This window comes from Balaenoptera acutorostrata, chromosome 9 (assembly GCF_949987535.1).
Source record: "Balaenoptera acutorostrata chromosome 9, mBalAcu1.1, whole genome shotgun sequence".
Lineage (NCBI taxonomy): Eukaryota > Metazoa > Chordata > Mammalia > Artiodactyla > Balaenopteridae > Balaenoptera > Balaenoptera acutorostrata.
In genome coordinates, this window is record NC_080072.1 from 31,262,233 (window position 1) to 31,280,980 (window position 18,748).

Below are 18,748 nucleotides of genomic sequence, written 5' to 3' on the forward strand. Positions count from 1 at the left end.
CTTAAAAGTCAAAGGACCAGAAAAAGAAAGTGGGCAATTTTTATGTGAATGACTGTTTTGCAAGTTCTTTAAAGTACCTTTTCTCAGATAGTAAGGGACTTTCTTTTATAAATTCAGTATTAATGTGCTCAACATATACTCTTGTCATAGATTTTTAAACGTGAACATAATTGATTATGATTGTCAAATGATCGTAATTGTCGCAAATTCTGGATTCATGGAACTGAATTAATGAGGCTATAATGCCATTTTGTTCATGTATATAACTGTGATTTTTATCTCTATATATACGCAATCATAATTTCTGTCTTTTAACAGTTGAAGAGCAATGTTCTTAACCTCGACAATCATATAACTCAGTATGTAAAGATCTGTAATGAACAGAAGGAAGAGGTATGTCTCCTCTTTACATTGTTGCTAATCTCCCTCAATTCCTCATTTATGGGATTCTGCAATCTTTATTGTCTAAAACTTTGATTTGCTTTTCTATTATAATTGAAATCTTGATTGTTCAGTTATTTTTCACAGCTGAAATTTTTCTGTGGCCATGTATAATGGAGACAATTTGTTTTGTATTTTAACTACTGTTTCTCTCTACTAGATTTTAATGTTAAAAGAAAAACTAAAGGCCTATGAAGAACAGAAAGCCTTTACTGATGAAAATAACAAAGTAATGATTTCAAACCCTCAGGAAAAAGAAACTGAAAGGTAAAATTGACATTAAGATCTCAGTTTGAGGATTTTGTGAAATTTGGTCAGCTATTTAAAGTTTAAAATTTAGTCAGATATTTTGTTATCACCATCATTTGTTGTATGTCTTTATATATTCTCAACTGAATTCAGGAAGTCACTGAATTGGTCTTATATTGCACACATTGGAGGTCAGGTAATGTTAATTGTGATTATACAAATAATGAGAACCAGGTCTTAGGTATAAGATGGAGAAAGTAAAGCCAATTATGCCACTTATGAAATTGGTTTTTAGTAGTTTCCATATTTTTCTTCTTTGGTGTCTTACTCCCTTCTGGCTGCTATAATGAAGTACCACAGACTGGGTAGCGTATAAACAAACAATCAAAAAGTTATTTCTTATAGTTCTGGAAGCTGGAAGTCCTAGATCAGAGTGCCAGCATGGTTGGTTGAGGACCTTCTTCTACATTGTAGACTTCTCCTGAAGTCTCACATTGCCAAAATGTGAATCCTCACATTGCCAAAAGAGAGGGAGATCTCTCTGGAGGCCCTTTTATAAGGGCACTAATCCCATCCATAGGGTCTCCGCCCTCATGACCTGATCACCTCCCAAAAGCTCCGCTTCCCAATACCATCAGCTTGGGTGTTAGGTTTCAACATATAAATTTGGGGGGACACAAACATTCAAGCAATCGCATCTGGCGTTATCATTATTTACATGGTTCATGTAAATCATACCTACCCTTTCCTGACTTTATATAACTCTAATAATCCACTTAATTGAGTTTAAGCTGTTAATTATTTGAAGGGACATCTCTCAGTGATATAAATTGACACATAAATATGATCTGTTCCCTCTAAGCTTTTAGCAGGTAAATTTTAAAAAAAGAAAGCTGTAATACAGTACTTCCAAGTACTTTTTTCCTAAGCAATTAAGACAATTTCCAAGTTGTCCTGATGGGACAATAGTTCAAAAGCTGTAAATCTTGAGTAGTTCTAAGAAGACAGTAAGGAATTCTTGGATCAAGCAAGTTTGAAAATTATTCCTTACTTAAGGAATCTAAGAGGTTCCCAAAGTACATCAGCATATTAAAAGCTCTAAGAGGCCCTGTAGGAAAGGAATCTGTTCACCTCTTATTAAAATTGAGTAATTATTCTCCAAAGCTAATTTTCTATTATCATTAGTATGAGAAACTAACCACATCTTAAGCCACTGATTATTCATACTGTTTTGGAACTCTTGAGTTTGTAGAAGATGTCTTAGGGTACATAAGGAAGACTAGTTGGCAGTGATTTTCAACCTAGTTTCAAGTACAACACTTTTTAAAAATTGGATTTGTGTATTGACGTTTATATAAAGTATCCTTGATTTGAAAAAAATCATTTTTTCTGCCTCAGTTGACCCCAGATGCTAAGATAACTTCTTCTAATAAAATAACACTTTATGTTTGTAGCTGGCTTTGTAGATTTTGATGATTTTTAGGCCCACATTAATTTCATCTGATCACTACAACAACTCTGAAATTTGAAGTGGGGTATTGTTTTCTAACTTACAGATAAGGGCAAGAAATATATATCATCTCTTTCAAGTATTAATCCTTTGCTCCCATGCTATGCTATTTTACAAATACCATAAGAAGTAATTAAACAGTTATTTCTCTCTATCAATGACAATGAGTCCATTTTTCATATAGCATAAAGTAGACCTATGTATTGTTATAGTACAATAGCTCTGTTTATACCAGAGATTTCCTAAAGTGTTTAAATTATTTTCTATTAATCCCCCTAACAACCCAAGATAAAGTTATATTTAATAGTCTTACGACGCTTTTTGTTATATTCTACTAATTTTACAGTGTCTTTTAAAAAATAACTTAAGCAAAATGATTCCTCATATTCCTTTAATCTTAACAATGAAAGCTTTTAACTCTGGTATATTATTAGTTGTGTTATTATATTTTGTTAGTCAAATGTGGGATTGGTCCTCATGCAACCAGATATCTTGTCGTTGATGCACGTTCTTGAAAATTAAAGCAGTCACCAACTGCTCAAATTTGGAGTCGTTGCTTGCATAAAATTGCTCAGCGGTGCTTAACCAGATGTAGTTACCAATTAAAACCTTACAAATTGCTAGACTTTTCTGGAGTTGATGTGGCTTTAAGTCATTGACTCTTTCTTTCTGGTAAAATGATTCAAGAAGGAGATGGCCTGAGCTATGAAATAAACACTTATTTGGATATTTTTCGCATTTCAACCTGACTTAACCAACAACAAAAACTGAGTTTTAGTTCACTCAACAGGTTAAATAATTTACTTGTGTTTATAAAGCAGGTAATAATAAAATTATATACCCCATAGCCTTTGTCATTTTCTCACAAAAGTATCTGTCTCCTTAAATAAATATATGGAAAGCCTTTTATCATATCGCTCATACTTCACATAGAATTTTTTTAATGCCATGAATTTTCAGTGTCTTTAAAAAATAACATTTTTATGAAGTTTAAACAGATAAAAGGAAGAATATACAGTATTTGCTCTCTATTAAAGCTATTTGGAAAGATAATATTCAAAAAATCAAAAGAAGAAAGTACAGTTGTTCTTTATACAGAGTAATTATAAAACTTCACTTGTGACTATACCAAGAAAATTGTCTAGAGTTTATCATATGTCACCTAAAATTATTGGCAAAGATTTTTGTTTTCTAGCTATTTGAATGTTTTAAATGACTAGAAAATAGTTATTATTAGTCAATCCCTTAGGGCTCTCTGTTTTAAAAATGACAGCTTTTTTTTAAAAAAGAGCTCTCTAGAAACCTTTGATACTAATTCCCTTCCTTCCATCCTAAACTATACACCACCAACTAAAATAAATCTGGACCATAACAGTTTGAAATTGACAAATATTTAACTATGTCCTTGGGTGAAGTGTTCCAGAAAAATTAAGAAATTATCTTTGGGTGTAACCTAAAGATAACTTATCAAATCATTTACTGGCCTTAGCCTTGTTGTAATATAGTACAATGAAATTACAATGTCCATACATACTTCCTATGAAATATTTATCAGTTTGACAAAACTGCAGTAAAGTCGATGTATTGTGGTTTATATTCATTCTCAATAGTTTCATTAAGAACTACTGACATAAACTGTCAGTGTTTTTACCACAGATCCTTACAAATATATCTAAAATTCTGGCCAAAGAAACTTTATTTTTAAGCGCATATACTTTGTTACCATTTTATTTTAAAAGCTTCAAGTTAAGTTTTCTTTGAGGGAGAAATTGTTTGCCTCTGTGTGATTGTTTATACTGTTACTGTAGCTCAGACCTGATCTGTGACCAATATTCTGCTGACCCTGGAGAATGCAGGATTGCAGGCTCCTTTTAGGGCTTTCATAGAAGTGATTCAGCTTGAGGTCTTTATGCATTTGCAGGAGATGTGAGTCATACTCCCCAACTTTGATTCCCTATATCTATATTGCCCTTTGGAGGAAGCACAGTGGAGGGGCTTTTCCTAGATTTACCACGTTGTAAACTTGGATGTTTTGGGTCCTGGCATTGTCAGCTGACTCTTAACCAGGCTGTAGGGGGTACCTAACCATATGGTGTGTTTTCACTGTAACAAGTTCTAAAGCTAAAAACTGGCTGTCTCACTTTCCCTAGGGCGCCATAGAGGCACCATATGATTATGCCACCCACTGCTTATTTCTTCACAGAGAGCCAACACCAAAAGAACACATAATACTGTGTTGCTTCTGAGGCCTTATGAATTGGGAGAGTACAGGTCCACATTATCATCCTTTTCTTACATACAAAATATTTTATTTTTGGTAAGCTACTGGATTATGCAGACAAAATACAGTGTATGACTAATACCATAGGCCTTAAAATACCTATATCTTTTAATAACATGATCTTTGGAGGAGAGAGAGAGAAACCCAGTGCTGTAAAAATAAAGTTCAGAACCCGTTCCAAACATTTTTGTTATTTAATAGGAAACAGTCACTCAAACCTATTTACTGTTTATCATTGAATCTAATTCTATGAATGTGGTGTATATTCTCTTGTTCACGCATTTCTTTTTTTTTTTTTTAACATCTTTATTGGAGTATAATTGCTTTACAATGTTGTGTTAGTTTCTGCTGTATAACAAAGTGAATATATGTATACATATATCCCCATATCCCCTCCCTCTTGCGCCTGCCTCCCACCCTCCCTATCCCACTCCTCTAGGTCGTCGCAGAGCATCGAGCTGATCTCCCTGTGCTATGCGACTGCTTCCCACTAGCTATCTATTTTACGTTTGGTAGTGTATATATGTCCATGCCACTCTCTCACTTTGTCACAGCTTACCCTTCCCCCTCCCCGTATCCTCAAGTCCATTCTCTAGTAGGTCTGTGTATTTATTCTCGTCTTGCCCCTAAGTTCTTCATGATCGTTTTTTGTGGGTTTTTTTTTCTTAGATTCCATATATATGTGTTAACATACGGTATTTGTTTTTCTCCTTCTGACTTACTGCACTCTGTATGACAGACTCTATGTCCATCCACCTCACTACAAATAACTCAGTTTTGTTCCTTTTTATGGCTGAGTAATATTCCATTGTATATATGTGCCACATCTTCTTTATCCATTCATCTGTCGATGGACACTTAGGTTGCTTCTGTGTCCTGGCTGTTGTAAATAGTGCTTCAGTGAACATTGTGGTACATAACTCTTTTTGAATTATGGTTTTCTCAGGGTATATGCCCAGTAGTGGGATTGCTGGGTCCTATGGTAGTTCTATTTTTAGTTTTTTAAGGAACCTCCATACTGTTCTCCATAGTGGCTGTATCAATTTACATTCCCACCAACAGTGCAAGAGGGTTCCCTTTTCTCCACACCCTCTCCAGCATTTATTGTTTGCAGACTTTTTGATGATGGCCATTCTGACCTGTGTGAGGTGATACCTCATTGTAGTTTTGATTTGCATTTCTCTAATGATTAGTGATGTTAAGCATCCTTTCATGTGTTTGTTGGCAATCTGTATATCTTCTTTGGAGAAATGTCTATTTAGGTCTTCTGCCCATTTTTGGATTGGGTTGTTTCTTTTTTTGATACTGAGCTGCATGAACTGCTTGTGTATTTTGGAGATTAATCCTTTGTCAGTTGCTTCATTCGCAATTATTTTCTCCCATTCTGAGGATTGTCTTTTCGTCTTGTTTATGGTTTCCCATGCATTTCTTTAAGTAAACTCTGCATTATCTATCACAAAATACTGAGATTCTATGTGTTTTATTTTTGGTAGATTTCAAGAAATTCTGAACTGCTTGTTCCAGAATCGAGAAGAAATCAGGCAAGAATATCTGAAGTTAGAAATGTTACTTAAAGAAAATGAACTTAAATCATTCTATCAACAACAGTGCCATAAGCAAATAGAAATGATGTGTTCTGAAGACAAAGTAGAAAAGGTATTTAACAACTTTATCATTAAATTGTAGAGAATGTAAAAACATGCGGACTTATTCTAGAAATTTGATAGGCGATGTTGCTTAATCACCCATTCTCTACAAATACCTAGAAATGCTGGAGGAAATGTAGAAAACATTGTTTTAAATGTATAGTTAAGTCTACAGGAAAAAAAAATTAAATTCCTAGGTGTGAGAAACAAAAAGGAATCAAAACCCCTAAAATCTCAGTTATAACTGTTGCTTCTGTGAGGATGATGGAATGCTTAACAGGTAGTTAACACACTCAGGGAGAGTTGGGTACCAAGGAGGGGCAGTGAGAACAGTCCACCCCAGATGCAGGCAATAGTTTACAACTTAGACCAATGGGAGGTTTTTTTCCTCCCCAGGGAAGAATATTTTGTCACTGACATTGTTAGTTTCCACTGCATCAATGCTAAAAAAAAAACCAGATCAACTTTTAATCAGTTTTATTATTTAATGTAGTAGTGCACTGCCCTTCCCCTTCACACACACAGACCACTTTCACTACCCTGCTTTGATGTACGCCACTACTTAGGTAAGGGGCCCAAGGGAGACAGGGAGTTAGAAATGACAGTCCCCACATAAAGCCAGGAATCTCAGAGACCTTCACTCTTCATATTGGAAGTACAGCAGGAGAAGACATTTTACCAACTAGCACAGGAAAACAAGGAACCAAGCCTAGGATAAGAAAAAAAAAGTCTCATTTGAAGACTGTCATTATAGATATACTTTTCACTATAGATTTTCATTATAGATTATACTTTTATAATCCATGTGTTTTATTTAGCAAATCCCTAAAGTGAGACATCAGCACAGAAAATGGTATCAGAACAGTGATAATCTATAGGAAACAGCGGAAGCAATGCAGAATCAGCCTAGTGAAACAGATCCTCAGTTCAAACCACTGAGAGCTCACTGTCCAAAATTACAAAACCCATGATACAATCCTCCACAAGCAAGTCAGCAGACTTAGCAAATATGACAGAATCCCCAAAACGTCAGATACTATAGCAATCTGATAAAACCTATAAAAATGAATAAAGTCATCAAAGAAGGACTTAACAATAAAGGAATCAAAGAAAAAAAGAACATACATATATGAGAAGAAAACAAATGACACTTCCAGAAAGTAAAGATTTATTTACTGAAACTTAAAATTTCAGTTTATGGGTACAATACTAGACAATGTTTTAAATACTTCACATACATTAACTCATTTAATTCTCAGAAAATCCTGTGGGCTATGTGATATTATTATCCTTGTAATTAAGATGAGGAAACCAAGGTATAGAGAAGTCATTCTGCCAAAGATTACCCAGCTCATAGAGTCAGAGCTATGATTTGAACTCAAGCCAGCTGATTCCAGAGGCTGAGCTCTTATCCCTGTCCTTTTATGCATGTTAGATATAGCTAAAGAGAGAATTAAAGAACTGGGAGATCTGAGGAAATCACACCAAATACAGGATAAAAAGATAGCAGATGTGAACAGGATGTTGCTATGTGAAAGGTAGACTAGAAAGTCATGCATTCATCTAATAGATATTCTGAAGGAGCTACATTAGTTCAGAAGAACAAAGGATAATGTGCAAAGTCTAAGGCTCAGAATTTTCTAGGACTATTAAGATGTGAATAAGATGTAAATTCAAGAAACATGAGTTCTAAGCAGGATAATAGAATGTATACTTGGAGGTGTGCAACTCCAGAACACCAAAGATCAGAAAAATAAACATTTTGAAAATACTGGATTTCCCCCAGTTTGGTGTTCATTGATGATAAGGTTAATTGCATTTTTAAGTACTATTTTATACTTAGTAGTATAGTGCTTTAAAAAACTAACATTTTAAGTTTTTATCAGCCTATGAAATGGGAAAGATGTGATATGCTAAGAAATTAATCATAAAGTATTAATAAATATATCATGGCTATGAATTTATAAGTAGCTATTAAGCTCTATTATCAAACTTAGTAATTTATTTACTGAATATGCATTTATTATGCCTTATTGAAACTATCTTTGTTTTAAACCACTTTATTGAGATATATGATTGATGTATGAAGAAACCCATAAATATTTAATGGAGACAACTTGACGGATTTGGCGATAAATATACACTAGTGAAACCATCACCATAATCTATGCTATAAGCCTGTACCTTACCTCCTAAAGTTTCCTCCCACCCTCTTTATTATTAGTAGTATTATATTAATAACAACACTTAACGTAAGACCTACCCTCTTAGCCATTTTTAAGTATACAACAATAGACTATCACTCAGCTTTTAAAAAAGAAGAAAATTCTACCAATTGCAACAACATAGATGAACCTGGAGGACATGCTAAGTGAAGTAAGCCAGACACAGAGGGACAAATTTTACATGATACCATTTATATGAAAAATCTAAAATCATCAAACTCAGAAGTAGAATCAGATGGTGGTTGCCAGAGGCTGTGGGGAAGGCGAAACCAGGAAGTATGAGTCAAAGAATACAAAGTTTTAGTTATGCAAGACAAATAAACCCTAGAGATCTACTACTGTAAGGCATAGGGCCTATAGTTAATAATGTATTGAATACTGAAAATTTCTTTTTAATTTTGTTTATCAAATGCATTTAAAATATTCCTCACATCCTTTTAAGGCAGAAGAAAAGTAGAATTTATATCTTTATTTGAAATTTGTTGCTGTAGTTGTACTTTAACTTTCTTGAACTGCAAAATTGTTGCCAGTATTTTTGATGACCTTCATGACTTCCAAATAACAGAATATCTCATAGAATTAATATATCAGTTTGTTGTTGTGAAATCCTTTCATATGTTTGTTAAATGGAATTCTGAAATACTGCTATATTTACCTATTCTAAAAGTTGTATGTATTATCTCAATTGCACTTATTATAGAGTTATGTTCAGTGGGGATAATAATTCTCAGTTTTGTGTAGGTATCCATTAAATAAATATCAATTATCTGAAAGTGCAATTATCTGATTTATTTCTTGAAAAAAGGCAAGAAATTCAGTCATGGAAAACTGATACTGACTTAATATCTCAACTTTTAAAAACAGCTTGCTTCGAACACTTTTGTTTATATGCAGAGCACTGTGCTAGACACAATACAGGTTAAAAAAAAGTATAAGACAGTATATGTACTTCAGTAATTTATAAGCTAGTTGGAGCAATAAAATGATATAAAAATGACACAGCACTATATGATTATGATGTAAGGAGTAGTGCAATAATAAAAACAGCTAATATTATTGAGCATTAACTATGTGCCAGACACTTTTCAAAGTCCTTTGCATGGGTTAATTCATTTAGTATTTATAACAAGCCTATGAGATAGATCCTGTATTATCACCATTTGTGGGCAACAGAGATACTGAGAATTCAAGTAAGCTGTCTAGAGTTATACACCTAATTAATGTGGTTGAACCAATATTAAACTCTGGATGTCTGGCCTCAGTCTGCACTTTTAATCATTCTGCTATACTATAAGTACTTTAAGTGCTATAGCCATTCAAAGGAGAAAACAGTGGCTTCCAGTTGTTGTGGTGGAGAAAGGCTTCCTAGTGGAGAGATGAGATTTATACTGGACATTGCATGAGAATATTAGTGGGAAAAGAATAAAAGGAATAGTGTATTCAAATGAGGACACCAGTTTGACCAGAGCACAGCATATTTGTAGGTCAGTGTATGTGGAAGTACATAACTATACTCAACACTTCCTGCCAATTCCCACTGCTTTACCCATAGCAGATATCGTTGATTGATTACAGCACTCTTTTTCTCTGAATCTGAAGTTGCCAGAGTTAACCACTATAAATAGATTGGAAATGGCACATGATATAAGACATATTTTGCCATATTGGGAATTAGTCAATTCCGGATAGAATAAAAGGCCAAATTGTGGAAGCTTTGGTTGCCAAAAATTATATGGTCTATTTGTGTAGTCAAAAGGCAATCTTCGAAGCAAATGAGTAGTGTATTATCAGAGCTTAGAATCAGATTGCCATTTTTTGAACATTAGAATATTAGTACAATTAGTAAGTTTGGTCTATTTAATCCCAAGCTAATTTAAATCATGGTTATTTTACCCTGTTTTACTTACCCCATTGAATTGTGAATGTGCATGCTTAGAAACATTAAGACGTAGAGTAAGGAAATGGCTTTGGCTGGTTTCTTTAATTTTTTTCTGTTTCATCTTTATTCTGCTTTTTTCAACCCACTTGCCTTTTCTGATATCTCACTTTTGGTCATTTCAATCCATGTTCCAATTTTTATAGCTATTCTTATGAGACTAAGAATAGCTAAGTCTAATAGCTAATGAGACTTACCTAAGCAATGAGAATAAAGCCTCTTACGTTTATTGGTTGTAAACTATTGAAAAACATAGAAAGACATCTAGAGGCTGAGTTTGTTCTCACAGAAGTGTCAAACTATAGTTTTACTAAACTGCTTGCTAGGTCACGGAATTTTATATCTGTCTTGGACCCTCTCCAAAGAGGTTTACTCTCATAATTGCTGAAAGAATCTCACTGATTAAGCTATAAATGGTTCTTGAGTATGGACTCTGAGAGTAGTATTAAAGTGAAGTTCTGGGGTAATTTTATAGCCATATAAAGATAATACACAAATTATTTTCAGTGAAATAATCAGTTTACCGTGTTAACGGTCAGTTCTTTTGCACAAAGCAATAGTAATACCTAAATTTTAGAATTTCATGCTTATTCTCGCTCAAGACCTTTTGTGATATTCTGGAGATTTTGTCAATAAAATATGTAAAGCTTTTTTGAAACTTTAATGGGAAACAATTTACTTTAATGTCAGGGTTTAACATACATATTTTAGAATTTATTTCCAAACACTTACTTGGTATTTATTTCAGAACAGTAATTCAATAAGAATTACCCTGATGGAAAATGTCCCCATGGAGAACCATCATAGAGTATACATTTGATGAACATTAGAAGTACAAACTCAAAAAAACATACTCTCTGGGATTTTTATTCAGGATCTTTTGGTATTAAATATTGACTGCCATCAGACCCGCAGATCATGTCCTGCCCTGGTTTCTAAGAGTACCTACAACATTTGTAAACATTAAAGGAAAATAAAGGTGGTTTGATCTAACTGCCTTCCTTCAGGCAGGTACAATATTTTTATGTTCATTTTTCAGATGAGGTGACTGAAGAGCCACTGAGATTGACTTGCCTAAGTTTTCACACCTGCTGAATAGCAGAAGAAAGTCAAGAAGCCACATATACTACCTTCTGTTGGATACCAGTGGCTCTAAACTTTTCAGGTTTCAGGACCCCTTTCTGCTTTAAAATAAAATATTTAGGACCCCAAAGAGCTTTTGTTTATGCAGATTTCATCTACCAATATTCTATTAGAAATTTAAACTGAAATTTACAAAAATACATTATGTATTAGCTAACTTAAGAACAATCGATTACCCATTGCATGACAACGTAACACTTTAATGAAAAATAACTAATTATTTTCTAAAACAAAAAGAGGTAGTGAGAAGAGTGACATTATTACCTATTTTTGCAAATTTCTTTAATGGCTGGCTTTTCCTCAAAATGTCAACTTACCTTTTATAAAAGATAATAAGGAAGTAGAACGTAATCTCCTAAAGAGAGTAGGTCTTTAATCAAGTTCAAATGTAGTTCCTGCTCCTTTTTTCATTTTGTTCTCTTTTTTTTTCATTTTTCTTTTTTTTTTCATAGGATGTGTTCATCCCTACTTCCAAAACCAGCTGCAAGTGCTTGTTCTAATCTTTGGGGATCTGTTGTCTCAGGTCCAGCTATCATATCTGTTGATTATTGAGTTTAGTGTCTTTTGGCAAATAGTCCAAAGAGGTCAAGCTGTTCTGGCCCACAGTGCCCATGATAGTGTGCAAGACCCTTGGAGTAAAAAACCAGAAGGCCAGTTTTGATCTCAATTCATGTGTAGGTAAAACACCAAAAATATTTGGACTATCCATTATGTGTCCTGAACCAACCATCAGGCGAGATCAGATGTTTATGACACCTGGATATAAGCTCTATTTTCTTTCATTGGCAACAGCCAATCTAAAGGCCTTGTAGACAAAACCACAACAATAGAATACTTCTTCACATCTTTCAAACTGAAGGAAAGACAAGAGCAGGACATGTATCTGCTTTGTTTTGAGTAAGGAAATCATGGGATTTATCAGACCTCACATGAACTTTTCAAATGCAACATTTAAAGGAATGTATTTTGGCAAAAAAAAAAAAAAAGTGATAGTCTTCAATTTGGCCATTGTATTTCTTAAAGTCATAAACCCTCAACATGTAATTTTATAAAAATGACTCACAACTCAATTTCCTGTTTTCCTGCAAGCAGTAGTATTGTGAGATTTCAAAGGGGAAATAGCTTTAAGTACAAAAGTATAGCCTAATTTAATAGACAACAATAGCACACTTAAAAGGAAATATACTACTGTACTAATATCACATACATCACGTATCATAAAAGATTGACTATTAAATGCATTATTTTTCAGGCCACTTGCAAAAGAGATCATAGACTCGCAATGTTGAAAACTCGCCGCTGCTACCTGGAGAAGAAAAGGGAAGAGGAACTGAAGCAATTTGATGAGAATACTAATTGGCTCCATCGTGTGGAAACTGAAATGGGACTCTTAGGTCAAAATGGTCATATTCCAAAGGTACATATGTGTTTGTGTATTCAGATTTATTTTCTAAGAACTGAGCTCCTTAAACCCATTGTCTTTGTTGTTGAGTAAATATCTTTCATAAGACAACTTTTGGTCCATCTCCCGGAGATTTGACACATTTTACTGTTTTTAACTGAATATACCTTCTGCCTCCCTGATTACCTACTAGATTCGCCTTTCTTGTACTTTCAGAAGAGTAAAGTTACTTTTAAATGTTATTCTTGAGTGACTGCACCCTTTTATGAGGAACTCTTAAGTTAGAATGAAGTAATTCTATTTCAGACTGTACTTGAGGTTTCATCATGTAGGTAATTTAAGTTTGTTTTAATACTTGATATTTTGTGCAAAAATAGTTTTAAATGTGGTCAGCATTATTTGTATTATAGCTAAAGAAAGCCAATTTGAAAGCTGTATGCATTTATGTTTATGTACTAAACTGAAGGTATTCCACCTAGAATGGCAAAAGTTTATATTTATAAAGAGTAGCGATGGGTAATGATGGTTAATGGCTGAATCAGATCATAATTGTGTTCAGCTACAATGTTACAGATAGTTGTCTCCCTTAACAATAGTAAGCTACAGAAGTATGCAGTTCATTCCTAATACAGTACCTCCCAAATGTCTTCAGTGTCATCATTATACTTTTCTTTTCATAGTTGTGATAACACTATTCCATCTTTAGTCTTGAGTTCACACTTAGGCCAGAAGAAGAGGAATGAAAGAAAGGGAAGAGAGATATCTGTATTGGGAAAGCAAAAACTTTTCCAGAAATACCTAACAGACATATCTGAATTGACTAGAATTGTCACGTGGCTATCCCTAGATACAGGGGAATCTGGAAGGGTGAGTGTTTTGCTGGACATATTATCATCCTGAACAAAATTAGAGTTCTCTTAATAAGAAAGAAGGGGAAAATTAATATGGAATAAGCGGCTAGCAAACAAACTGCTACAAAGTAACAGTAATTTTGATCTCTAAATACCTAATACTTTAAAAGAACAACTTTTTTATACTCTTTTTTTAAAGGAAGAGTATCTAAAGTCTTTAATTTGATGACACTCTTCTGAAAGTCTATATTATATATCAGCTCTGAAATCTTAAAATTTCTAGAAAAGCATTAAACTGAAAATAAATACAGGTGAAATGGAGGATAAAATATTCAGTACAAATGAATGCAGCTAGTGATTGTTAATATTCAAAGATATCAATTTTTTGTTATAATTTAAAGATATTAGCCAATGCATCATGACTAGGGAAATTGATATAAATGTCCATCCTTTTAACGCTGAAGCTCAGACTGAAGGGAGAGGAGACTAGCAGGAGTAGTGAATGATGACAGTTCAAGGTAGTAAAATTGGAGCAGTGAGCAGCAGATACCTTGTTTCCTAAGAAGACAGCCAAAGATAAATAGAGACTGAATAGTTCTTTAGTGTGGAAATTCATTGAGGGCCAACCAACAGTTTAATCGACACTCAGCAATCCTAGAAGTCTTCACAATATCTTGATGAAAGTATGCCAGCCAGTTAGTTCAGTAGATTGGGAATTAAATGTAGTACAAAGCATACTTTAATGAGATTTTATAACTTAACTTAACTGACAAAGCACTTTAGAATATTCCCTATAGTGAGAATGTAAACATTGGAAAGAGGATAGACACTGGAGTTGAAATGGTTGGTAATTCCATTATTTGATAGTTGTGTTGAATACTAACTCTAACACTAACCATATAACTTTGGGCAAGTTGTTTAACTTCACTGTCTTAACTTCTCATCTTTAAAATATATTTAAGGCATTATGAACTTAAATAAAATGCTGTATGCAAAGACCTAGCACCACTTAATACATAATGAGTGGTTGATAAATAATAGTTTAATATTCTAAGCCACAACATCATAGACATCAATAGCCAAAGAAAGGTGTGCACAAAAGGAACACAGCAGCATTAGCTGTATTATAAAATACGTTTGCTATTTTTCCTCCAGAACAGTGTTTCTGACCTTTTTGGGTCATAGATGCCTTTGAGAATCTGATTAAAGAGCTATATATAGATCTTCTCCTAGATGGACGATTGAGGGGGGATCACATTCATACAATTTTACTTTTTTTTTTTTGGTTATTTTTTCCATTAATACAACATTAAGAATATCTGCTCTAGAAGAAAACTAAAGCACACTTATTTTAAAATGCCATATTCCTCTTAAGATTACATAATGGACATATTTACATGACTTAAAAGGAATAAGCAAAAAAAACAATGATTAATCAGTAAACTATAATAGGGATTAAGTAGACTTTCAAACGGTAACATCTGAAATTCCATGCTTGATCTGAGAATCTAAAGCTGTAGAGGCTCATCATAGAATGCAGCAGCCTCCATCAAAGTACCTGTCAGGGTCCCCAAGCCACAGTCTGGATATGTTTTCAGAGAAAACAGCTGATAGCCTGGCCAAACGAGTGTTTTTCACTCGGTGCACAAGAGCTGTTGCTCTTGAAAAGGTAGCAGATGTTGGATGTTTATAGTAGTTTTTGGTTTGTTTCACTTATATTTGTCATGTTTCACTTATTTGTTAGAGACATATCTTATTCTCAAGACGATCATTGTCAAAATGACATAAAATAACAAGTATTTTGGTTAGTTTTCTTTACTATTACTTACGGCCATGATGTTCTAATAGAATATTTAGCCATTCTAGTCAGCAAAAACTTTCTCATGAAGGGTCTAAAAAATGTTTTTGGCATATGGTAAAATATAACATAAAATTTACCAGTTTTAGGTGTACAGTTCAAGTGGCATTATATTCATAAAAAGAATTAATATATATAGATATACATTTTAAAATGTTATTTTCATCTCTCAATAGCCTTGCTTAATTTACATTATACTTATAATCTAGTACATTTGTGTAATCAACAGTCTGAAATATAGCCCAACTCCAACTAGAGGAGTGCTTAAGAACTTTTTAATATTAAAAGAAGCAAAAAAATCAATTGTAGATATTTACTAGTTTGCCTTTGTTTTCCCATATTTATCTGAAGCTCCCAATTTTTAAAATGGTACAGTATTCTTTTTAGTAGTATTATTATTGCTTTTTTTTTTTTTTGGCTACTTAGTAGCATTTATAAAGTTAATATTGTTCAGGTTATTTTCAATAAATTTAAATTTTTTCACCATGGTCAAATCTAATCTTTCTAATAATCTGTCTTCTATAACTCTTTTAAGCAGGACTTTTCACACCTGAATATGAATCTGGAATTGATTTTTAAATTCTTGTTTTTTAATGCATTTTATTATGAATAATTTGAAAAAATTAAAATTAAAACTTTCCATTCCCATCACCCTAATCCCACCCTCAATTTTTTTTTGCTGTGGATATTTTCACAGCTGAAACAGTTATCTACGTATAAGCCATTATTTCTTACATAAACAAACTGAGACATAACTTTGTGAAAAAATTTATCCACAGTTGTACAACTCTGGACAGAGATCCAGTACTGCGACTTTCAAATTGCTGCCCTTTTTGCTATATCCTCCTGCATTATCTACCTCTTAACCTCTCAAATTTATCCACTTCTCTGTATCTCCCGTGCCACTACCCTAATTCAGACTCCCAGCCCCCATTATTGGACTGCTACATTTGACCTTTATGCTTCCATTCATATTCTACTGCAATTCATTCTCTCTACTGCAAGCAAAATGAGCTTTCTAAAAGGTAACTCTGATCATATCACTCTTCAGTACTTTCTCCCTAATGTAAACTCTATTATGATTTCCCAGGTCTGGCATGGCACCTGAAGACCTTTCACGTTTTATATATTACCTCTCATTATATTCTTATTTCAGCTATTACTAACCTCCCCGTAGCTCTCATTATAGGCGATGAGCTTCCAATCCGATTCAGTCATTAGTGTATCAAAACAAGAAAAAGATTCAAATTGTAAACTTGGTTTTTCAAAAACAACAAACTAGCCAAGAACTATTATTGACTAAAATAATTATACAATCAAGGCTTGTCTCTTTAAGAGTGGTGCAAGAAGATAAAACAATAACATTAACAGAGGGAGTAAATAAAGAAGGGTTTTGTTTTTTTTTTAAGAGAAAAGGTGGAATATTTGACAAACATGTTCATACTGTTAGGGTCGTTGAATTTTTTGACTGGAAAAGACTAAAGAGATCATCTAGGCAAGCTCTTAAATTTTAGTCAAGTAAACTGATCTCCATAAAGACCATATTTTGGGCTCCAGGTATCATTTGTGTCATAGTTGAGCCATCTCTAAAATCACCTGATTCATAGGCCGGTGCTCTAACCGTATCATCCTGACTCACTAAAGAGAGTTTGCTCTAAAATACTTGCTGTATTTCTTGAAATATAATTATGAATCATGTGAATAAACAACCCCCAACTTTACTATATCTCAGACACATAGAATTACATTGTTTCCCTGTCATCGTGCCCACCACTGGCTTAGGAAGTATTACAAAAAAGAAAAAGAAAAAATAACTTTAAGCTTACAGAGAATCAGTGGCCAACTTCAGGTTGGGAAGGAGTATTGAAAACCTAAAATGGATTATGGGAATTATCTGTAGGAAGTTTCTAGGCACAGCTCCCCTGCTTATAGGATTTTTGTCTCAGCCCCTTCCAATGTCCAAAATATTTCACTCCGTTTTATTTTATTAACTAAAATTTTTCCAATTTAAGATTCTAAGAATGCTACTGGATTATTACCATTCATACTTTAGTGTATCCACTTAGCTGACATTTTCCATACTTAAGGTTTAGTAGATTTGAGAAAAGATAAGTAATTTTAGGTGGTAGATTAGAGAACATTTGGGCATATGCACATAAGGGAGCCTACAAAAACTTTTTTACACTTTTGGCCTAGAATGAAGCTTATACCAAGACTGGGTGACGGTAAGAATTTTTTTTTTTTTTTTTTTTTGGCCACACCTCATGGCATGTGGGATCTTAACTCCCCAACCAGGGATCAAACCTATGCCCCCTGCTGTGGAAGCATGGAGCCCTAACCACTGGACTGCCAGGGAATTCCCCAAGAGATTTTTATTGTATGAAACTTTTATTGTATTGACATAGCCCCTGTCCTGGTGGTGTACCTTACATTCTAATATGGAGAATCTGTGAACAAATAAATAAATGGAATTGTTACTAGTGCTATGGCAGAAACTATCAGGGGTGGAGAATGTCCATCTTTAAATGTAAAGCTTAGGGAAAGCCTCCCTGAAGAAGTGACATTTAAGCAAAAACAGGCCATATTCATGTACTTTCAAAGTATTATGAACAAGTTGGATAGACCAAGAAACTGTCACTATAGTAAAATTTATTCTGAGTTCCTGATGTTCAGTTTCTGAGGAAATTTGAAACTTGTAAGTCATAGACCACCTGTACCAGAACACTTGTTTTTCAAATTGTTCCTAAACATACCACTTCATATTTTTAAGAATTAAAACTATTGACACAATATAAAATAAGTTTTATTAAAATTGATTTAATTTTAACATTTTTAAATGAATCTGAGTTATAGTTTGTATTGTTTTCCCCAGGAACTCAATAAAGAACTTCATTGCCACCATTTGCACCTCCAGAACAAAGATTTGAAAGCACAAATTAAGCATATGATGGATCTAGCTTGTCTTCAAGAACAGCAACACAGGCAGACGGAGGCGTAAGTACATGGATTTACCTGTTCTAGAAGTTTTAATACTATAGACCTAAGGAACCTGTAGCATAGAAGTTTAGTTTTCCATTGCCAGAAAATTTAATTTTATCCAGTACAAGGTACATATTTTTTTTTAAGTGTCTGCCAGCATCAGAAATCATACAGAATTAGAAAACACTGAGAAAGTATAAAGGATGTTGTTCTTCTCCTAACTAATT

General features: G+C 33.7%; 1 protein-coding gene across 1 annotated transcript in view; it reads left to right on the forward strand.

Annotated features, from left to right (window-relative positions):
* Nucleotides 1–18,748, forward strand: part of KIF18A (kinesin family member 18A) — a 78,153-nt gene that overhangs the window by 19,965 nt on the left and 39,440 nt on the right. Inside the window, exons 8-12 of the mRNA XM_007180995.2 lie at nt 319–393; nt 602–708; nt 5,975–6,137; nt 12,684–12,848; nt 18,415–18,536. Of these exons, the coding sequence (XP_007181057.2) occupies nt 319–393; nt 602–708; nt 5,975–6,137; nt 12,684–12,848; nt 18,415–18,536 (632 nt within the window). The remainder of the gene's footprint in view (nt 1–318; nt 394–601; nt 709–5,974; nt 6,138–12,683; nt 12,849–18,414; nt 18,537–18,748) is intronic.